Below are 24,147 nucleotides of genomic sequence, written 5' to 3'. Positions count from 1 at the left end.
GCGCGGCCGCGCTCCCTCCCCGGGACCGCCTCTGCCCTGCCTTCGCCCCGGCCCACCCACTTTTCTTTTCCCTCCGCCCGGCCCCGGGCTGCGTCTCCCGGTCCTGCTGGCGGCCGGCGGTGGCGGCGTAGTGCTGTGCGGTGGAGGAGGCGCAGCCATGTGGGTTGCGGCGCTGGCGGCGCTGCTGGTGGCGGCGGGGGCGCAGTACGAGCGTTACAGCTTCCGCAGCTTTCCACGGGACGAGCTGATGCCGCTGGAGTCGGCCTATCGGTACGGGCTGGACCAGTACAGCACCGAGAATTGGTCCGAGAGCGTCAGCTACCTGGAGGTCAGTATGCGGCTGTACCGCCTGCTGCGCGACAGCGAGGCGTTCTGCCACCGCAACTGCAGCACGGCCGGGCAGCCGCTCCCCGCGTCCTCCGCGCCCGTCGGAGCGGCGCTGGACGAGCTGCGCCTCTTGTCCGGGGTGCTGCGGCGGGCGCAGTGCCTACGGCGCTGCAAGCAGGGGCTGCCCGCCTTCCGACAGGCGCAGCCCGGCCGCGACCTGCTCGAGGAGTTCCAGCGCCGCGAGCCCTACAAGTACCTGCAGTTCGCCTATTTCAAGGTGAGTCTCCTTCCGCCACCCCACTCCCCCCCCCTCCCCCCCCGCTTCTCGATCCCTCCTCGTTTCTCCTCCCAGCTCTCTTTCCTGCCTCCACTCCCTCCGCGTCTGTCGCGGGCTCTCCTCCCCAAAGTCTCGCCTGGTGCGGTGCCACTCTCTAGCCACGCCAAGCGCGCGTGTCAGTGTCCTAGTGGAGGGGGATAGCATGATGTGTCCCTGCACGCGGCGTGTCCCAGGACAGTCTCGAGAGACCCCAAATGCATCGTGCACCCAAATGCTAGAAAACCCTCTTGTTATGCCGATTTCTCACCCGGCCCTCGGAGCAGGTTACTCTAGGCCACACTCTCATTCCCCATCACCTCCTCCATACCAGTTGTCATCTACCTCACCTCCATTTCTTCCCTGCCTCGTGGTCAGTCCTTTCCCTTCTAGGCTGCCAACCCTACACTTTGTAATGCTCTCCTTGAGAACCTTTCAGTTGTTTCCTCCCACTTCTGTAACCCACTATGGGATTTGTGTGTGCCTTGTCTTTCCCCCTGCTTACCCACATACCATCCATCTTGCCCTTCACTCGATTTTTACAACTCATCCAGCATGTCCCCTAAAATCAGCCTTTCCAGTTCTTCTTAGACATCTGGCCACTGGACATGGCCTTTGTGTCCAGTAGCTATGTTATTCCTGCCCCTCTCATCTTTCCATCTGCCTCATTTTCTAATCTTCTCTGGAACCTTTTTCAGACTCTTCGTGTCACAGCTCTGCTATTGCAAAAGATCTTTACTACTTCTCCTTCAGTGTGTCCACCTTCTTCACTTGCTCGTTTTTGGTCCAGTTCTATCAAGTGCAGCAGCCCCCAGTCTGTGACTTGCAGATAGCCTCATGCCTGGAAAACTCCAGTTTCATTACAGCTGTGAGAAGCAAAAATTGGCTGCTGAAGTGGGGCATTACAATGCTAGCCCTGGAATTGTATTCACCTTTTGCTCTTGTGTCAGCAAAGACTGGGAACACATTCCTCTCTTAACAGATTTTGTCCCGTTTTCCTAGCTTCTTGTCATTCTTCTGTCCAGGATCTAATTGATTATTTTCTCCCTTCTCATCTTCACCTTCTGTTCTCTCTGTCAAGGTCCATCCCTCCTGCCATCCCCTCAGATACTGCGATTATTTGTATTTGAAATAAACAGGGTCTGTCTGTGGGGAGGGAACAAGCTGAGCTCTTTGGTTAGATTGTTTTCTCTTTGAGGGATTCACTCCCAATGTATTGCAGTATACATTATATAGGGTTGCATGCTTGTATATTATTTTGTGATTGCTTCTTGAAAACACCCATCTTTTAAACTGTTGCTGTGTCGTGTTTTTAGGAGTGCTGTTTTGTAAGCAGTTTTTCCAAGCAGACACAAGGAAATGTGTTCTCATAAAACCAGAACAATATCCACATGTACGATATCCCACAGGCATCTAATGCTTTCCCTAAGGCCATACAAAAGAACTTAACTTGACACATTAAAGCCTCTGCCTTTTCTTTCCTCGAATTCTCAAAGCCATATATGGATACCAAAATAACATCACCACAAATGTTTCCTCTTCATATCTTAACTATTAATTCCCCCCTTGTGGCACGTACAAAGTTTGCAATCTGTGAATAACACAAAATATAATTTCTTACCGTTTCAAATACTGTTGAATTACTGCCAGTAAATCCCTACCGCTTTCTTTAAACTCTTTTTTTCAATCACATTTGCATTAAGTAGGAGCAGCATAGTTTGGTGGTTTTGCCTTTAGTGTCTGCTGTTTATGTTGTGTTTCATACCAGATTTGTAGTCCCGCTCTGAGTCCTTATCTCTCTCTTGGGAAGTTCTGAATGGGGTTTCTAGAGCTACAAACTGCTGCATTCAAAGGAATTTTTCCTGGCTGGTGGTTTCTGCGAAACAGGAAGAAGTGGGAGGGAAATGCTTTATGTAATTTTTTAGAGTGACAATATGTGTGTTCAAGTGGGGTCCACAGAGAAATTTGCCACGTTGTAAGATTCTGGGAGTAGCTGTTCCTGCGCTGATGCTTGCTCCTCTGGAGGGAGCTTTCTCAGAGCCATTGAGTTCACTTAGGAGTGTATTTCTACAAAATAGTTTTGTTTTGTTTTGGTTTTTTTTTTAATTTTTATTTTTTTATTTTTACTTAGTGGTGAAAATTGAAACCAAGAGTGAATCATCACGGACCTAAGTAACAATGAGACTTGTCAGCCTAACAAAGAAGTAGGGTTATAGCTAGGTTATAGCTACAGCACAAAAGAAACCAGGCTTTTGACGAAAGTGCAGCTGAGATTTCCCTTTGCGTTTAGCACAGTCTGGGCTGGCTGGAAATACGTAGTTTAGGGACAGCCAGGAAGGGCAGCTGGCAGAGTTCCAATGCTCTGGGTGGGACACTCCTAGCGGCACAGCAGCAGTGGGTGGGTCGAAGTCTTGCCTCTGTGCAGCCGTCTCAGGTTCCTTTCTGAAATGAAAAGGCACCTTTTATGGATGCGAGCAGAGGGGTACATGTGCACACGTGCCTGTGATTCGTGCTCGTGGTTTCAGATATGCACTGCCAGAAGCTATTTCACATGTGAAGTGGAACTCTGTGTCGCCTGTACATCAATACACTGAACAGGCTGATGTGGATCTTGGCCTAGAAAAAAGCTTTTAATGTTTCACAGATACCCCAGACTTCTGCTTTCTCTCTCACTCTTCCTAAATATGTGCAGATACACTACATAATTTATGAAAATTTTCGTGTGTGTGTATATATATGTATATATATATAAAATATTTAAAAAATCATAGATGGCATGCGCACAGAAGTACATATGTGTTTGGTGCATGCAGTTATAAATGAGAAGTGTACACTTCACAAAGTGTATTTAACAGGAATTAAAGTTAGTTTAAGAATGGGCACAGAAAATTGCTTTAGGCCACAATTTTTGACCAAGTTTCTGATGTATGCTCTAACTTTGTAATGCCACCAGGAAAAGACATAATTGTAATAATGTCCTCTGTGCTGCTAGGCAAATAGGTGACATAAACACATAAACAGTGGTGACTCCTGACCAGTATCCATAGATGAGCATCAGTACTTGCTGTGAGATTAATCCCTCTCAGGAGCCATGGTATAGACTTTTGCCTTGTCAGCTCTATGAACAGGGGAGGGCAAGGGAAAAAAAGCTAATATTTTTGATTTACAACAATCATCTATGCTATCTGCAAATATAATAGACTTCTAAAGTTAAAATAAAATGGTTCATAGTGATGCAGCTAGGACTAAAACTGAGAGGAATTATATCAGTTTTACTGTACCATTGTATCTGCTGAAACTATGCTCTCAGTAGAAGCAAATTTGTGAATATAGAGAATGCAGGAAAATTAATTGAGAAAACTGGAAATGTTTTGAACTGTTTTGTTTTTTGTTGTTGGTTTTTTTTTTCCCAATTAATATTTTTTGACACCTTCTTTTCCCTGTCCCTGTTTAGGCTAATAATCTTCCAAAAGCTATTGCAGCAGCTCACACATTTCTTCTGAAGCATCCAGATGATGAAATGATGCAAAGAAATATGGCCTACTATAAGAGCATACCTGATGCTGAGGAGCATATTAAAGACTTGGAGACAAAGCCTTATGAGGTAAGCTTATTCAGGAGAGTCTGTTCTTTTGGAACTGTTCTATTACGCCTCTTATTGGGTGAGATTCAGGAATCTCATTTGCTTATGTGTTCTCAGTTCTTAATCTCCCTCTTTTTGGCATCTCAGTCATCTTTGTTCTGTCTTCTTGATTTGTTCAGTAATTCTCACCTCTCCTGCACTTCATTGTTCCATAAATGAGTCACAGCAAATCAGACCTTGGTGTACCTGAAAGCTGCTGCATGCAGATCACTGCTAAAGCTAAACAGGTGTGTAGTTATCAAAATTCATGAGTACTGTAGTGGCACAGCTGAAAATAGCTCAGACATTTGGCTTTAAGATTCCATTGAAAATCTGTCACAGCCTGTGCTTTAGACTCACACTGTTACTTCTCTCCAGCAGGCTTTTCTTTTGATTGGAAATGGCATTACATACTCTGCTCTCTAGGAAATACCTGTTTGGTCCTTTGGTCTCCAATATTTGTTGTCCTCACAGCATCTGGAAAGCAGCTCATACAGTCATCCTGAAATGTGGAGACATCATTTACTGTATTTGAGTTTACACAGCACATCTCACAGGTCAGTTACTGCTGATACATTCCTGCCAATTTTTCAGAATCTCTTTGTCAGGGCTGTGAGAGCATACAATGGCGACAATTGGCGGACGTCCATCTCGGACATGGAATTGGCTCTTCCTGATTTCTTCAAAGCCTACAATGACTGCATAGCAGCCTGTGAGGGCTCACGAGAGATCACTGATTTTAAAGACTTCTATCTTTCCATTGCAGGTGAGTGGTTAGGAAACATGAAGGAAAGATGTCCCCCAAGTGCACTTCAGTTTATTCATAGGATTGGTTACCTAAGTCCTGTTCCTCAGTTTAGGCCAGTAGGTGTTTATGAGATTCAAAACTGCTTGAATTTGGGTATCCTTTTTTTGTTCTCTTCAGTAACATAAATGGGGTCTATCAGAAAATTGGAACAGAGATCTTACATTAGTATGGAAGCTCTGTGTCAGAGTAAAATAGATGTGTAAATAACAACTGCTCTATCTGGATAGCAGTGGTTATCCAGCCAGGTCTCTTGACCATCATTTCAATATCAGTTTGGCCACCTTTGAGGCTCAGTGATTAGCCTGCCTTTGAAATCAGCTTTGTGGTTTGGTGATGTGTATCTCCTTTCTCATAAATGACAAGGTTCTGTTGGCTGTTTTTAATCTTTCCTACATTAGAGTTTTACTAGTAGGTAATGTCTATATTTTGTGTGTTTAGACAAAAAAACCCAAAACATTGCTTTGCAAAGGAAATGGGAATTTCCTATGCTCTTTGGTAGCAAAAGAAACAAGTAATTTCTCCAGTGCTCTGACAACTCAGAATTGTTGACAATAGTTCTTGTGGACAACACCTGCATGATTTCTCAAAAAACTTAGAAATCCTCTTGCATTTTTTAATGTTCTAAGTTGGCCTAAGGCAAAATATTCCAACTTTTTGTCACAAAGCCATAATGTCTTGGTGAGGGGAAGCTTTTGTGACATATGTTTATCATGTGTGTTTATCAGTTTCTCATGTGTGCAGCTGCTATCCACCAGTGCAGCTGACATGAAATAGCTATTGCAGGCTGTTTGTCAAGCCTGACTTGCTCTTGGGCAAAACAGGCAAGTGTGTAGAATAGCAAATATGGAGTGAAGTGCAAATCACAGGCGGTAAAGCAAGGAACACAGACTTTCTTCCCCAGTGGATCAGAGCTCTGATGTCAGGACAATCCCCAAGCCAATGTAAAGAGTAGTGTCTATGCTCAACTGTGATTGACATTTACTGTCACACTCCCTCTTCCTTCTTGGAAAGGAAGGACAATTCCCAGCAGCAGTGATGGGAAAGAAAGGTAGGAATTACTGCATGATGTCACTATGGCAATGTTCATGCATTTCAAGTATTTCGCTCTTCAGATAAGAACATTCAAATTTATTTGCACTGCCTAGGCTGATCTGTGCTCATGTTCCAGGGAGAGATATTCTGCCTCCAAGGGTCTGCAGGAAGCAGATGTATATGTTTATATATGCTGGTCTTATAAAAGATGTGTCTAGTAATTTCATTTGGCCAGTTGTTTTTTGTTAGTTTCAATGGTTATTTTTAGTTAACCTCATGTTAGGAGTTGTCAGGGATGAAAAGTGTTCTTTTGTCTTGGTCAGAAATTTGCTGCGCAGGCTTAACTAACTTTCATTCACCTGTCAAATGTGGCTAACAGGGAAAATAAGACCCAAATAATTTTTCCATGCAGTTGATGAATGTGATTTATCTGTAAAACGCTTGAATTTTTTTGCTGGAAGGTTTTCTTGAAACTTATTTTCTTGAATATAAGATTACCTATGGTCCTATATTGCATTATATATAGCAATTTTTAGACTGGGTAAGCTTATGAACTTACATGTTCCTGGATGAAAGTTCTTCTGTGGTGAATAGCATGTTTTCTTCTTTCTTCTCTCTCAAAACATCCAGTCTCTGGGCCCATAACACAGCCATCTCTGGAAGTTTATTTTGCAATTACCTGCTGTATTTGTGACACAGTTGTACTCATCACCATGGGGACCTTATTTGTACAATAATGTAATGAAACTGCAAAGGTTTGCAAAATTTAGAAAATAAAAGAAAGCGCTGTTAAGTTTACAGCTAGGAAATAATGCAGTGCTGTGTAATACTCTTTAAAACCCACCACCACATGCTGCCTGTAGGTGTCAGTAAAACCTAAGTGCTCAGTTCTCTAGCATTCCAGCTCTCGTGCCTTAAAAATCAGCCGCACAGATTTTCTACTGAAGGACCTAGTAACAACACTTGAGTCCTACTTCAGATGTAGTTGTAGATTCTCAGTACTTCCAAGCAGCAAGATCCAGATGCCCATGACCCAGGAGTGTATTATAAGGCCAAATTTTAATGGGTGACTAATGGGAGGGATTATAACAATTCACTCTGTGCTATCCATATCCTCTCTTGCCATTTTCTTCCTTACAGATCATTATATTGAAGTCCTTGCATGCAAAGTGCAGTGTGAAAGCAATCTGACACCCATTATAGGAGGCTTTGTTGTTGAAAAATTTGTGGCCACCATGTACCATTACTTGCAGTTTGCATATTATAAATGTAAGTAGTGATTTATTGTGCTTAAATAATGATTATGTTGGATGATGTGGGACAGATTCCATTAATAATATTTTCCCTCTGATTTTATGCTTTAGAATGTAAGTAGTGGCCTCCAGATTCTGCATTTTAAACTGTTCTGGGACAGAAAATCTAAGTTTCCTGGTGTCTTTTGTTCCCTGTTATTTCTGTAGTTAACAGACATGGGACAGAATTTCTTCCATAGAAAAACCTACAGAGTATTTAATAATATTTGCTTTTTTCTAGTGAATTCTTATCATCCTGTTAGAATTGGACTAAATGGGTTTTGAAGAAAGAGGAGACGACTTAACAGAAATTGTAGTTTTCAGTGCTCAGTGATGACATATTTGATACGTAAATTGATCAGTGAAAGTTGTGGTTTCTTTAGGAGCTGCTTGCGCTATAAAGAACACATGTAGCCCTTACAGCTGTTCCTGCAGGCTCCAGTATCAAAGGGAAAACACATCAGCCATGTAGCATCAAGCCATTAATGACTCTTGCTTGTGTTCTTTGACTACACACTTTACACCTTTACTCTTCCCTCTTTATCAATCCTAGTACAGAGAAGTAGGGAGGGGTTTAATATATTTTTGTTTGTTTTTTACAGAAATGTCCCAGTGCGTATCACCAAGCTGTGTGGTGATACTGGGGTATGTGGGAGGAACATTTGATTAGGATTTTCATAGAAAACCATCAGAGGCTGATGATGACTTGATTTTTGAATCAAGTTTTAGAGTACAAAAATTGCTTATAGTTTCTGGGGAGCAATTTTTTTTTTGATTCTATGCAGCTGGTGAGGAGGTGGAGTGTGGGCTGTGTTTCCATTTGAGTTTTCCAGAGCTTAGATGATAGTAGGAATTTGTTCATTTACCTTACCTGGATTTTTTTGGTGTGTGTTTATTCATTAGTGAATGACATGAAGAATGCAGCTTCTTGTGCTGCTAGTTACCTTCTGTTTGATGAGAAAGATGAAGTAATGAAACAGAACATGGTCTATTACCAGTACCACAAAGACAAATGGGGACTTAAAGAGGAGGATTTTCAGCCCAGATCGGTAGGTGAATTACCTAAAATGCCTTCTAGACATATTCAAATATTTCTCTGAAACTTAGTGGGAAAATGTGCTATATCTGCTGTTTTCTGGAGTTCCTGGGTTTTTTTTTAAATCATATAGAAAGTTGTACACAGAAGTGTAGTGTGCCATATAAACAGTGGATGCCATTATAACTCTTCCCTTTCTGATGAAATATACTACAATAACATATATGATGCGAAGTAAACTCATGCTGGCACTTCTCTGACACTTAGGCATATTTATATCTTTATGTACCTCTATAAATAAAGCAGCTGGCCCCTGAAATCTCTGATGATGAAATCTCTAAGTGACATTCAGGCTTTTGTGAATCATTATTTGCCAACACATAGTTGCCCACTCGCTTGCTATTTCAGGTTCTGTGGACATTGGAATGTGTCTGAATATAGTTACTGCAGATAAACTGACTTTCCACTTACTCCATTTAGAACACAGCTGGGTAGATGAGGATGGAAAAAGGTTCAGGATTGTATTGCATCTAATTATCTAAATTAAAACGCTTGCTGCAAAGAAGATACCAGTCCATCCAGCCACAATTGTCATCTGGCTTTGGAAAACTATTTTAAAAATGGGTTTCCATGCTGTTCTTAAATTTCCGTGTCCAAGGAAATTTTACAGCCTGGACTGTGACATCAAATTGGATTTTCCAATGTTTCTTGTTACCAGGATTTAAGTCATGCAGCTAAATTGTGGCACTTAGTGACTGCTTAGGCATCAGTCATATGGGCTGTACAACCAGTTAGTCATTAGCAATACATGTTGCACAAATTTAATTTAGTGCCTTCTAGTTGTACTTCTTAGAGCACACACTTTATTGGCACAGTGGGAACCCAGGCCTGCCCTTCAGGGCCGACTGAGACAAAAGGCAGCAAAAATGCATTTGTTTCTTTCAGGCAGCAGCAGCAAGTCTGAGCTCACAGGGGAAGAGGACTGTTCCTTTGCCACTGCTTTTGGGAACAGAGTGGTGCTTTATAACCATATGGAAACAATGTTTCATGATGGTGGAAGTGAAGGGTAGCAACAGTAGGAAACTGCAAACTGCAGACAGATTGGGCATACCTGTGCGGAGAGGGCAGAACAAGGACCATACACATGCACTCTGAATGTTTCATTGATAACTTCTGGAGCTGGGGACTACAGATAATTGGATTTTAAAATGCAAAATCTTAAATGCACACAGCTGTATTTTCTTGTAGTTTGATCTATATAGCTATCAACAGAAGTTTCTTGCTGTCCTAATCACTTGCCTTGAATACCATACTGCCTCTGGTTTATTTTCAAGAAGTGGTAATGGGGTGACAGCAACATTTGGCTCTGGAACTAACCCTTAGAGGTTCTTTTGCAAGAGGGACTCTCCTGTTTTCTTCCCCAAAAAAAGAGTTAAATAGATTAATCAAAGTGGATGACAGTTGGTTCTCACAAATATGAGAGTATGAGACTGAGCTACGCTGTGCTGTCTGGGCACATAGCCAGGAAGTGAGGAGGGACAGGTGAGCTTGCAGAATTTCCCTAGCCCAGGCTCAGGCTGGTGTGGTGAGTCATTATCATGCAAAACAGCTTAGTGTGTTTCTTTTCGAGAACTGCCTGCTGCCATATGCCAGCGCAGGGAGACAGAGGCTTTCTCCTGTCCAAAGCCTGCTGGAATGCAGGCACAGGCTGCTGCTCAGTCCTGGCAGTCTCATTCCTTATTCTCAGACACGCCAATGCTTTGAAACATGAGAAAGAATAGAGTGCTTTGTTCTTGCAGTGGGGGAGCCTGTGCTTAGGAAGAGCCACAGAAGAGTTTGAAATACGCTGTTTGCTGTTCTGTTGTTTCCTTTCTCAAACTCTGTGAACCCTGCCTGGGATCTACCTTTACTAGGTCTGTGTCTGACTTCACTGGGGTAGTTTCAGGAGGAATGTGATGACACTGCCCTGTCTTGCTACCCTAAAGTAACACAAATTTTGGGGATTTTTAAAAGGAGGCAATTCGATACCACAACATTACTACACTCCAGCTGGAAATATATGAATTCGCAAAGGAACATCTGGTGGATGATGATGAGGTGAGTTTTCTAGAAATGAAATCATGTTCAAAAAAGCAGCAATCATGTTTAAAGTGATGATGATACATAGCTGTAATTCAAGGATTTCACTAATATGGAAAAATCTTCTTGTAACCACGACTGATTTATAATAAATTTTTGTTTGGTAATTGGAATGTAAGAATAAACCCAAAGAACATAATGTGCAATTAAAAAAATATGGACAGAATTAACACAAAGGTACATATATAATGCACTGAGACAACAGTTTTCGAGTATAACACCAGGGGGCAGAGAAATGGTGTGTATATATATTTAACCCAAACGTTTTTCTGGGTTTGGTGTTCTTTGGGGATTGGGGTTGCGATTTTTTTAAAATGTTGTTTAAATTAGATTTAAAGGTCCTTGTGATTTTGTCCAGAAGTAACCACCTAAATTGTAATTTTTGTCCAAAGGAAGTCTTGTTACCTGCATTTTTTTCTGCTCAGTGCCATTTTGGTCACCCCGTCATGCTTTGTAAATGGTTGGAATTCATGGTCAAAAAGCATATAATGACTACTGTTTACCCTGTAAAACATGTAAAAGGGATTTTTTATTTTGGTGCAAGAAAAGAAGTTTAATTGTTGAAAGGGCATTTCCTTCCGGAACTGAAATGAAAGTATAATTCATGGGAGGTTTTGGATTGCCTTTTGCTTTAATTTAGAATTTTTAAAAAAACTTCAAATGATGAAATGTTGCTGGCATTGACAAAGAAAGAGCTGTACTTAGTTATGATATGAGGCAAGGGTACCTGTAATGAGCGCTGCCGAGGTCTTTCTTGGTTAGGAAAGATGAAGATGGTTTATGTTAAAAAATGAAAACACCTTTGCAATTTTTGTTATCCAACATGTAGGGAGAGAGAATATTTTACAGCAGAGAAGTAATGTCTGTGCTGCCTTCAGTATTCTTGTGATCTGAAAACAACTCTACATAAAATTCCATTGCAAGGCTACCAGACTTCAGGAAGACTTTCCATTGTGATAAAACCCCCTGAAAGACAGTCTAATAAGCTTGCTTTAAGGTTAAGCTTAGATAAGGACTAGTCTCATGTATGGATTTTCATCAAGGTGTGAAATACTTGAGCACTTTTTATATTCCCTTGATGATTTGTGCTTTGTCCACAATGTTTTCCTTTGTTAGGCATCAACTTAGTTTGTACTTTTTTCCTTCTTTCCTATCTGCTTTATCAAAACACAGGGATGAGTAATTAAGGATGGGGTGAAGAAGTCCATTTTGAGGGTTTTCCCCATATGTTTTAGAAGAAGGGGTTATAGAACAATCTTCAGCCTCCAGCACTGTGTGTAGAATAAACAAGCATTCTTTTGGTGGCATTCATTCCTGCAGCCCCTTTCACCAGGGCAATTACAAATGACCTTGCAATCTGCAGGAGGGTGGTGCAGTGTAAAATCCAGTTAAATTTTTGGGCTGACAAGGAAGTCACATTGCACTGGATTATATGTTTGGATTAAACAACCAAAAAGTACTGGGCCTGCTTATGCCACAGGTATTCCTACCTCACACTCTCTTTGTATTAGGAAAGTTAACATTCTTCTTCTCAGGGGAAAAACTGAACAAATTCTGTGCCCTCGCTTGCTAGGGCCCAAAAACCTGTGAGGGATGGAGGCTGTCCATGCCTCTGGCTTTTGGTAGTGAACTCATAAATTGCTGGCTACCAGAACTTGTCTTTGGCTGCAGGAGACTTCTAGGGAGTGCAGACAGAGCAGGAATAGCACAAAGGTAAAACACTACCTTGCAGTTTCTGCTCTAGGAGCAGGACCTGGTAGTATAAGTGGAGTTTTTATTTTGTTTAATATTTCTCCTGGCACAGGTAGAAAAGTTTGTTCCATAGGAATGTTGAAAACTGATTAATACCCGAATAAGGCATTACAGTAGAGAATTTATTAAAAATAGTTAAGGATGGAGGCAAGCTCTCTTCTAAGTGCACTCTGTTTATTAAACCATGTACTTCTTGGGCCATAGGCCATACCTTCTGTGAGTTTCTGTGGTCCATGTTTGCTGTTTGTGAAGTTGCTTGTGGGCCAGTAAGATAGCTCACAAGATAATCTGCAGGAAAAAAAAATCTTTTTTACTTGATGGAAGCAAAAAAATTGATGTGGCAAGAAGATTTCTTCCTGTGTGTCATTATTTTCAAGTGGAGAATCTAATTTTATCCAGACTTCTCAGTGCTCCTGTATCCCAGATCATCCATGTGTTTTTCTAAATTCCATTAGCAAAGCAAGTGGAAACATTTGCCTTCTCAGGAATACATAGCAGTAACTGCAGGGGCTGGAACAGCAGTAATGATTTTTGGATATGTTACTACAAGAAATACTGTCCTGCTTCTGTTACTCTGTTAATGTTTTTCTACAAGGAAATTAAAACCTCTTGATTCAAACATTTAACACAGTAGAGGTGACAGAATATTAGTGCCAGCTAGCTACAAATTATTTTTAAGAAGAAGTAATTATTCCTAAATATCCTTGCAGTTTTCTGCAGGGAAGTTAAAAGAACATTAGTGTTGTCATCTTAGTTGGCCATGGACAGACAAGCTTCTTGATTTCTGTTCAGATGTGTGTGTAATGCATCAAGGCATGGAATAGAGCTCCTGGTACTGCACAGATTTAAGTGGCAAACTGAAATGCTGTTAAGAGCCAGACACTCAGGTAGTGTAGATGTAACTCCAGCACCACGCTAATTGTATGAGACGTGGTTTTTGCTCATAAAATCAGTGTTCTTATGGATTTTTTTTGAGGGGATAGCTACTTAGCTGTTCTAAATTACATAAGAACCACAAGTATTTTGTAGGATGAGCCTACAGTGTGATTTTTGTTTCAGAACTTAATCAGCAGGTGAAAAGCTGTTGGCAGCTTTGACCCACTTTTTTTTGATACCTTTCTTGCTGTTTGTATATAGTGTGTGTTCCATTTGCATAGTGGCTGAAATTAAAACACTTTGTGTTTCATCACATCCATGTAATATAAAGAAGAATAAGTACTGAACTAATGTTTCTGGTGGAAAGAGGACATATGGAATAGCATCGAAACACAAGAGCCCCACCCCAGTGGAGTACTGATAGCAAGTAGCAATCTGAATTCAGCCTATTTTTCTGTTTGGGAATTGCTAACAACTTACTTGGAGCTTTATTAACTCATTCCTTGCATATATTCAAATGATTTATAAAAGTGTGCTTGTAATAGCAAGTTGTAAGTGGAGACCTGTAAACCCTGCCCTGCCTGTGACCTCAGACCAGCACAGCTCCAACAGCACTGCTGTCCTGAGAAGAGCTGGTGGCAGCTGTTTCAGAGAGTTGCCAGCTAATGGGCAGTGTTGTGGTTCCTGTTCAGCATACACTTCTTTAAAGAAAAATGATTGTACTGGTTTGAACAGCAAAACCAGTGAGACTTCAAGTCAGTAATACAATTTTTAATAGGGAAGAGGGAAAAAAAAAAAAATACATGCAATAATAAAAATAAAACCACTGACAGAGTCAGAATACAACCTGATACCCTGTCAGTCAGGGTGCTGGTGCAGTTTTTTTCCAAAGGGTCCAGCGATGATGTGGATAAAAACCTGGTTCTTCCTCTGGAATCCAGTGGAAAAAGGCTGCCTTTGGCGTTCTAAACCTCAGTTTTTATCTAGGTAGGAAAGGCTTGGCTCGTCCTCCTGGCTGGAGCATCTCCCAATGGGATGATGTAATCTTATCAGTTATACAGTAGGACTCAATGGCCCATTAACAGAAGATACTTCCCACAGAGATAAGGATGATCACCCTTCTCAGATGGTAATAGAATATGTATGTTGTATTGTAAACCAGGACAGTGATGATGAGGGGATGTTTTCCATCATCACTTTATAGTGGAGATTCTTCCTGTATGGCTGGGTCTTTCTGCTTTCTCCTCTTGCTTCTACACCACTGGATGTGTTTTTTGGTCAAAGGTGTTCCTCCTCCCATTTCAGCCACTTCTCATGGGAAGCTGCCAGCATGGTTGGGCTTAAATGTCAGGATCCCCCCCAAGCTGCAGGTATTGGCATTAGGAGGAACTTCTGCTGCCCAGAGTCTCTTTAAGTTTCTGTTTGCAGCATAAAGCAGTCAAGAGAGCCTAAGTAGAGCTCAGAAACAAGGCCACTGGAAAGCTTCTGATTTCAGTGCAACTGGGGCAGTGTTGAAGTCCCTCTGAAATTGGGTTGACTGATATTTTATAGGCATTATAAATATGTTAAAATATATATTATATATAAATATTATATTAAAATTATATTATATTAAAATATAGATTATTTTTATATAATATATATTTATATTATTATATAAATTATTATTTATATTATTATATATTTTTATATATTGTATATTTATTATATTATATCATATTAAAAGATATATTATAATATATAATATAAATATGTTAAAACCATAATATGTTATGGTTTACTGTAAAATACTGCTGTAATTGCAGTGTGCTGTAATCTCCCATAATATATGGGAAAAGAACAGTTAAAGATTCAGAATATATCATTAAAGTGAAATGGAAAAATATTTGAGAATGTAGTTAATATTAATGTAAAAAACAACTAAGCTCTCTTAATATTGAAAAAAAAAGCCCTAAAAGCATGTGGCAGTTGATCACACTGTGGACTAAGTATCTGAAAAATAAAAAAAAATAAGGGCCAATTAATTTTTCTGCACAAATAATTGAGGGATTTTCTTATTTTTTCCCCAGTTAGAATGTGAGGAATGTCCAGCCTGGACTGTATATCTTATGGAAGTTCTGGCAAGGCTTTGAGATGGTTACAGCGAGCTCTCAGGTTTTAACTGAAGGTTAGACCAAGAAACTTTCTCTTGGTCAAAGACTGAATAAACCTTTCAGGCTAAGGCACTCATTGACACATGCCTTACTGTTACCCTGAAATAATTCTTTTCCCCCTCCAAAACGTTGCTGGCCAGTGGGCCGTGTGTATGTGCAGGCTCTGTTAGATCCATGGAGCAAATGTTCTCCACAGTCATCTGTATCAAACCTTTTCTTCATTCTTGTAAGGTAACTATTTGTTCTTGGACAAAATCTGCTGGTTTTCATAACCTAGTCCTTATGACTACTCCCATTACTTATTATTAGGGCAGTTACAGGACCATAATTGATTATAGGGCAGCTAGCTCCCTACCTAGAGCCTTCCCTTCTCACAGCCCAATCACCTACACCCAGTACATGAAGGAATGAAATCTGTTGCTCTCACTGTTGAACAAGTTTCCAATTATTGAGGTCTTTGAACTTTAGCAAAATTTGAATTTTTGCTCGGAAGGACAACCAAGGGACATTTGGTGAGTTAAATATTTTCCTTTCAGGTCATAGTTTATAAGGAAACAAAGATCCAGCCAATTCTTCATGCTCTGTTGTCTCTTAAGGCTGTTTGTTGGATGAGTTAGAATAAAAGCTCTTTCCTATTCATTGACTGGTAATCACACATAAAAGCATGTCTATAATAATAATAATAATAATTTTCTGTGGATCTTAATTCATTCAAGAACACTATCTTTTATTATCTTCTCTGTTGCTTCCCTGAAGAAAGGGTCTGTTGCTTTGCTGAAGAACAGATATCCCACTGCAATAGGTATCCCTATAGGAGAGGCATCAGCAGATCTGTATTGGAAAGTATGGGTTATTGCAAGAAAGCTAATGGTTTCCCATAACTTTTCTAGTCCACACTGAGAAAGCACAGAACAGATTATAGATGGAGGCAAGGACCCATGAATGATTCATGCTTGCAGTTGCAGAAGGCAATCACTGCAAGCAGTGGCAAAGTGTCTGGGTCTGTCAGTAGGCAATGCAACTGCTGCTTGCTGCTATTTTTAAATTATGGGTTGAAAGAAAAGTTGGTGCTGGACCATCAGCCTCAAGTGTGCTATAACAGAGCCAGGTATTCATAGATCTTCCTTTTTGATGTTTTATTTTTATAGCTGGCTAAGACTCTCCAAAGTAGAGATGTTTCTCAGAAAAAGTTGTGTTTTGTGAATGTGAATGCAACATTTATGTTGCATAAGGAAGGGCCTGGCCCGATGTATATCATGATCTTGGACACTCAGTACACTGAGGTACTAAGTGAGGAGTTTGACGTTCTTCTCTTCTTTTAGGTCTTTTTTTTTCCCCCCAATGCTCTAGCTTCTCTTTTGTTTGTGCCCCAATCTCACTAGCCTGGGTTAGCTTATTCAGAATTGACCAAGAACTCTGCTTTAAAATTATTTTTTGTTACAATAAAAAATAAATTCCACCTACTCACATACCCTCTTTACCCTCTGGAAAACCTTCTTAAATTAATTACTGTGGCACAAAACTTGTTCTGTCTGTCTGTGCCTCTGTTCAGTTGTTAATTTACACCGAGAGTGCTCACTTTCCATATCTAGCAGATAATTAGAGGTTCCAGTTGTACAGATCAGCTTCTCTGATTCCTCCTACCACTCACACCAGTCTGGGAGCATTCCCCTTTTTCTGCTTGATATCACACCTCCCATGTATCAGGCTATACCTGGTCCATCTTTTCCCGTACATGCTTGGTCTGTCAGTCCCACTTTCCACTGGCCATCCCTGGACTGGGAAAGGGAGGAGGTTGGCAGCGCAGGGAGGGAGGTTGTGGGGTGCTATAGGGCTGCTCAACCTGTACCTGGCAAACCTGGAGGACTTGACTGTGGACAAAGGGCCAGGCATGGAGGAAATGGTTCCCTGCAGCTGTTCAAGCAGCCCACGTGTTTGTACTTTCCACTTGTTGGCTGCCTAACTATCACTCACAGTTGCTCTGGCTGCAAACCCTTACTCCTACCGAGCATAGCCAGACTTCATATCCTGATTTCCTACCTAGCAGCCAGACGGCTGCATTGCCCTTTGGGCCATGGATTGCTCACCACAATTTCCATCAGCACTGGGCTGGAGCAGTGTATTTATGTGACCTGCATTGGAGCTGGTGGCCGCTATGCCCTCGAGTAGCTGGCAGCGGAAAGAATTATGGGTTTGCAGCTGACTTTGCATGGAAAATTGGATGTTTTTTCTGTAAAGGTAGGAAGGAGCCAAAGAGCACAGCAGGTGACAGGAGGGACTCTGTCTCACTGAGGGAGTAAATCGTATCAAAGACTCATTTCAGACCCCAGGTCTGCAGGCATAGATCAGTGCAACGTTACTAGATATCAACAGACAGAAGGCTTTTTTCTGCAGAATGACTACCTGTAGAATATGTACTGAGTTCAGCCATGCTAAATGTCTGGTGCAGTGTGAAGTGAGTGCTAATGGGACAAGAACAGTGATCGGACTGGTCACAGCTGCCAGTGTGACAATGTGATCCCCTCCTCTGAGGCAGCGTTATCACCTTTTCATTGGGCTGCCAACAACTTGCAAATGTTTTACATTTTGATGGTGAAGGCCCAGGCAAAAATATTTTAACTAGGGTTTTGTTTGTCGTTAATCTGGAGGTTTTGCCTTTTCCAAAATAACCAACATCCAGGCAATTATTCAGTTTTATTCAGTTATATCAGCATATTTTATGTATATTGTTTCAGCAACTGTTTCTATATTTTTTTTTGCCATATTTCAGCCTCTCTTATTCCTAAGTACATCTAACCAGACCACAGCAGCTTCTGCAATGCTTTCATTTAGAGATCAGTTTCAGACACTAGAGATTTCAGATTTCTGTTTTGTTTGTTTTTTTTTTTTCCTAATACTGTTGCATTTAAATGTCGTATTTAATTTCTTACATGTTTCTGGATTTGACAACATACCAGAAATAAAAATTGAATTTTGTCTATATGTTATGTGTCTTCTGAAAAATTCTATCTTGTTTATGAGTGTGACAGTAATATGAATTTGGATACTTCAATCTTTTCAACAAATTCAAAGCACAACAAATTGTCATCCTTCAGCACTTTCCAAAAATCACTTAATAGCTGCAAAATCTCTGGTCTTTTGAGATGGAACTGTGAAGCAAGGAGCAAGAACAGCAGTTATTTCAGCCAGCTTTCTTCCTGCTTTTATTTTTGTTTGCTTAGGTTCATTATTTCTCTCCTGGCTAATCATACTTCTTAAAAGTGTGATGTTAAAACTTTTTAATCACAATATCCATAATACCATTATTATATTCAAAATAGACAAAATTTCTCTATTTCATCTTATTGTTTTCATTGACAGTTTTAATTCCCTATTCTCATCAGAATAGAAAATGGTAACATTTTGAGTCTCAGAATGATTCTAGAAGATGTTGTCTTTCCAAGGAATACCTATTTAGACATAAATGTGGTAAAAATTGGGATTGTAAACATCAATTTAATGGACTTAGTAGCTTAATGCAGTTCACAGAGACTTAGAATGGGTAGTGAAAGAAAGAAGGAAACTGAGCCTTCAAACAAGGACGGCTTGCTTTCAACATAAATGGTACAAGTTCTCATTAATTTAAATATGAGAGTGAATGGGAACTGATCAAGTTTTCTAGCAGAAAATGACAATTTGTTTTCAAAAAAACATAAATGACATCTTAAGACCATCTTAGACCATAGGTTTATGTCAAGAAAGAAAGGACAGAAAGGTTTAAAGAAAACAAAGTTAAATGAAGAGTTTATCAGAACACTGTAGTTACTAGAGTAAAAGGTTGGGAATGTGGTATTTGAGCATCTCCATCTTTCTACTTTAAGTTGCATCAAAAAGTGAGGATAGGCACAGGTATTCCCACAGGGTCACCCCTCTCAGGCAGTGTCTATTAACTGCGCATGGAAGGCAAACCAGAAAATACTGGTGTTTCTGCGGATGCAAGTAGACGGGCTGCTACAGTCAGTTTTGAGTAGTTTTGAGATGCTGCTGGACATTTGCTGTTGATCACCTGCTTTTCACCACTGAAGGTGTTACCTTGGGCTGAAAGTGACCACAGAAGGTTTTAGCTCAGTTACTATAGTTTAGTTGACAAAACAGATACAGCCCCAGTGGGGCTGTATCATCCCAAAGTACTTCGGGTTGACTGCAGGAAGACATTTTACTAAGATTTAAGACGTACAGCTACATTAGAAGTAGTTTGAATAAAGCTGGTTTGCTACGTTGTGTTGGTGCCCTGTGTCAGCAGAGTAGAGCTTGTAAATTTTCTGGTCTGAATCTAAATCCAGTATATTTGTTTCCAATATGGCAAACATTCTAGTATCTCTGGTTCTTCACATTTTTGCTCCATTGAAGCATGGCTTGTAAAGATCTGTGGTTGAAAATGGAGAAGGTGTGTGTTGAAGGGTGTGGCAGGGGACATAAACAGTTAGAGCAGACATACAAAGTTAAAGTTATGGTTCTACAAAATGCTTTGGCTTTGAATTTTGAAGCTTTCTAAAATTTTTTAATGTTTTAATGGTATTCTAACAACTTCCTTTTTTAACAGGTGCTTTAAACATTTATTCCTCTCTATGTTTGAGGATTTCATTGTCTATTTAAGTACCTGTAAAAGTACAAGAGGATTTACTGTGAAGTGTATAACATTTTCTCCTTTTAAGGTCCGTGTCACTGTAAGTCTTGTGCTATGTCTGTATGGGCCATTTACCTGCATTTTATAGGTTTGTTGTACTAGTGTCTGCATGGAGGGTGTTAAAAATATTCAGACACCTATTATTACAGTTTATTTTTTGATTAAAATAGCAAAAATTTCCCACCAATTCTGGGGGGTTAATTTTTTTCTGTTAAATTTAATAATTTCTAGGGTGAAGTTGTGGAATTCCTTGATGAGCTGTTAGAAGTGGAGGAAAAGAAGGAATCCTGATGAGTGAAACTACCACAAAGTATTTTACAAAAGTGAAGACTCATCATTGCTCCTTACTATTGTTTTTGATCGCCTGTAGTTCCAGTTAGATATACCTCAAATGTGCTTCTTTAAGCTGTGCCTTTTGTCCCAGGATCCACTCCTGATAGGTCACTTCCGTGCTGCACTGACTCTTCTGTGAGCATGGCTTTTCACTGTGCAGAACTGGTGCACATGAGTTTCCCTCTTGAGTTTTCTTTCCCTTACACAAACACAACAAAACAGACTATTTCTGTTTTCTGGCACAGCACTAAGGTTCCTCACTTCAGAGCTGTTCTACTAAGTTGTAGCAGTATGGCTAAATCCTCAAAAACTTTTCAGATTATGAGCTATGGAAGATGTAACAGTTCCTCTTTCTGAGCTATGAATTGTATTATTTATATATGTCTTTTTATGTGATGGGGAATAAAATGATAATGAATCCCAGTGTACCTGAAAGATATTATGGTACATTTAAATAGCTGAAACAAGGTGATTAACAAAGCACAACTAATGATGTTGTAAACATTGCTTAAAGAATTATGAAAGCAGTGTTGATCTTTCTTGAAAGCTAAATTAAATTCCACGATGTGAAACTGAGAATAAAAATATTTTTTTCTTCCTACTAGTTCTTACTCTTTCTGTTGAAACAGCTCATGGTCCCTGTTGAGGTGGGGCCGGTCTTGTATTAAATACTGGTGATTGATGTATTTGGTATTCTCTTCTGTAAAAAAAATAATTTGTGTGGGTTTTTTCAGCCTGGTGGGACTACCTGCGTAGTTTTCATCCGAAGGTAAGTACAGGTGGAAACTGAGGTGATTTGCAGTGGAACAATGAAAAATATTTACATGTGAATTCCTGTCCTTTTGATTAACTGTGCAGCAGAGTCCAATACAGAAGTATTGGTACAGAACAAAAAAGAGCCTCAGTGCCTAAGTCTACTGAAGAGCAAAAATCCCCTTGAACTCAGAGAGGATACAGGATTTCATCCTGTGCTTTCCTCTTTTGTTTTCAAGGATCAAGTCTTGCAAGTGGTTTCATCCTGCTTGCATCAAGAGGAGATGAGCATTCACTGCGTATGAGCATCCAGATGAGCATTCACCTCCTATGATGGAACTGTAATTCAGTTGAATGGAAGTCAGTTGAAAACTCTTAATCTGCTTTGAGTTTTTAAAAAGGCAAAACATGACCTACATTGTCAAGTTGTTGCTGCTATGTTTTATATAAGCTGTAGTAGTCTACGCTATTGAGTGTCTATAGGGAATAAGAAGGAGAATCCATAGGATGAGATTTCAGTGTCCTTCAGTATATAACAGCAAGGAAATGTTTGAATTTGAGTATGAAAGATGTTTGGAAGATCAGACTGACTTTTTAAACTGCTTTAATATAAATCACAGCGAATCCACTAAAGTTGATGGGCAGACTGTTTTAATCTCAAAATGAAAATCTATCAAGAGCCTTTTACCTTTAGTAGATTTTCCCAGCTTAACTTGTGGTAAGGAGACCAGAATCTGGCTTGCTGTGTGCCTTGAGCTGACAGAGGGTTGTGTGTATCACATTACCTCATGGTTTTGTCCTGCACAATATTTGCAGAACAAATTTCCACTCTGTTCACTGCAATTTTACTTGCACTTCATTCACTGTAATTTTATGTAAGAATTGAAATTTGCTTTTAAAAGTTGTTTACAAGTAGTTGACTGTAAACCATCGCTTCACCCCATGAAATTCATGTAGCATCCTACTGGGGTAGCTTCTCCAATTTATCCTTAGTTTTCTCTTGTTGAAGGTATGTGTATGCTCAAAGGAGAGGTTACTGCTCTAGAGTCCCCTTTTGTCCTTCTGTCCTGCATGGATAACTGTCCTTCTGCCTTCTGTCCTGCATGGACAACTACAGATTTTGTCCTCAAGAGCTCAACTAGTGATGAGGGGATACCTCATTGCAGTCTACAACTTCCTTGTGAGGGGGAAAGGGAGGGGCAGGTGTTGATCTCTGCTCTGTGGTGACATGTAAGAGCTGTAACAAGAGAGGCATAACAAGAGATAGGGGACTTCAGATGGCTCTTTAAGATGCTGTTTATTGTATCCAGATGATTCAGCAATTCATGGGTTGTGGGTAAAAAACCTAGCCTACAGCTGTCAGCCACAGCTATAGGCTTGTCTGAAGCCACCTTTAGTTCTGGTTACAATGCATTATATACTTTGCTGAGCATCTTAATACATAACAATCAGTCAATACCTTTATTATTACCTATAGCCTATCATAACTATTAACATTACCATATTTATGTTACTATTCTCCAATCACAAAAAGTTAGCATGTTACAGTTTAAGCTAGAAGTTGTTTTTCAGTTTTCTTGCAGTGGAAAATTCTGAGACCTTTTTTCTAATTGCAACATCGGCAGTCTTGTTTGCCTGTGGAATCTTTTTGCTTGGTAAAAACATTTTCTATTTAAGGTGGGTTTATCCTTTGCTCTGAGCCATAAACACTCCTTCTAACTAACATACCCTTTGCCTTCTTAGTTATCCAGTAAGACTGGCTCAGCAATTCTTTCTATATCAAAACTTGCTTTAATTTCTATTCCTTCTTTGCATTCAAAGAACTTCCTGCTAAGCGTACATATCTGTGAGACTTTCTTGTCAAACTTTCATCTGTCCTAACAGTGACCAGTGACAGGACCCGAGGGAATGGCCTGAAGCTGCGTCAGGGAAGATTTAGGTTGGATATAAGAAGAAGGTTCTTTACCCAGAGGGTGGTTGGGCACTGGAACAGGGTCCCCAGGAAGTTGTCACAGCACTAAGCCTGAGAGTTCCACAAGCATTTGGACAATGCTCTCAGGCTCATGGTGTAACTCTTGGGGTGTCCTGTGCAGGGCTAGGAGTTGGACTCCATGATTCCTGTGGGTCCCTTGCCGCTCGTAATATTGTGTGATTCTGTAATAGCCAATGGCTTCATCTTTGATACTCTAGCATTCAAATCCAGAAATCTCACCATTAAAGGGTGTGGAGCTGATTGGAGATGGCTATATCCATCTGCATTACCTTTGTTTTACAGCATATTTAATTCACTTTTTTGCTATCACCATTTCCCAAACTGACTTCAGAGCTCTGCCAGGCTCTGGCTGTTGCCTGGCTGTTTGTTTTTGTGGTGCCCCAGCTGCTGTGTGCTGTTTGTAGGTAGTGCAGTGCAAAGCCTCAAAGGCTCCAAGAGTGATGGTTGTAATTCAGGTTCCTGAGCCCAAGGTGTTCTGTGACTGTACATCCTGTGTGGAAATAACACATGCATAAAGCTCCTAATCAGGTGTTCCCTGTTGGTGAAGCAAGTAGCATAGACTGCAGTAGGTACTGCAAGGTAAGTGAAAATAAATTCCAGTACCTCTTTGTTTTGCACCCAGAATTATTTCTCTCCAGTTAAAGAACTCTGTTGTCCTTTCCAGCACTAACTGTCTGAGATTCCTATTATGTTTTTTAAAGAGCAAAGGACATTGTAGAACACTGCCATATTTTCACTCCACCAGTAAAAACTAAGCACCAGAGTTACCTGTTTTATGATTCATTTGACTTCAATGAGTTACAGTGGGAATACATTTGGTGCCTATGTACCCTGACTTTTTCCTCTTCATTGAACAGTTTTTCAATGGTTATTGCAAGTCTCAGATATCAATTTTCTGGCAAGCTTATGATTTGGTCTTCAAGGCTTCCTTAGCTAATCCCTTTTCATGTTCACTCATTTCCTCACTTCTTGGTCTTGCAGCTAAATTCCCCTCCCATTGTGCCTTCTCAGGTGGGGATTTCATGGTTTACTAAGATGTCAGCCAATGATTT

General features: G+C 40.3%; 1 protein-coding gene across 5 annotated transcripts; it reads left to right on the top strand.

Moving 5' to 3' along the window:
* The first annotated feature begins 156 nt into the window (after positions 1 to 156).
* On the top strand, positions 157 to 20,953 carry CRTAP (cartilage associated protein). Of its 5 annotated transcripts, none has more exons than XM_062497623.1 (7): positions 157 to 604; positions 4,095 to 4,244; positions 4,857 to 5,028; positions 7,243 to 7,371; positions 8,298 to 8,443; positions 10,444 to 10,527; positions 20,248 to 20,953. In XM_062497623.1, the coding sequence occupies exons 1-7, from the start codon at positions 158 to 160 to the stop codon at positions 20,305 to 20,307; spliced, it is 1,188 nt and encodes a 395-aa protein (XP_062353607.1). In that variant the 5' UTR covers position 157; the 3' UTR covers positions 20,308 to 20,953. The 5 variants fall into 5 exon arrangements, with proteins under 5 accessions (XP_062353607.1, XP_062353598.1, XP_062353634.1 ...); XM_062497614.1 differs by lacking the exon at positions 20,248 to 20,953 and adding an exon at positions 19,673 to 19,765; XM_062497650.1 differs by lacking the exon at positions 4,095 to 4,244.
* Positions 20,954 to 24,147: the final 3,194 nt, after the last annotated feature.

Source organism: Cinclus cinclus, chromosome 1 (assembly GCF_963662255.1).
Source record: "Cinclus cinclus chromosome 1, bCinCin1.1, whole genome shotgun sequence".
Classification (NCBI taxonomy): domain Eukaryota; kingdom Metazoa; phylum Chordata; class Aves; order Passeriformes; family Cinclidae; genus Cinclus; species Cinclus cinclus.
Note: the sequence above shows the minus strand (reverse complement) of the source record. Positions and strands in the feature narration are given on the sequence as shown.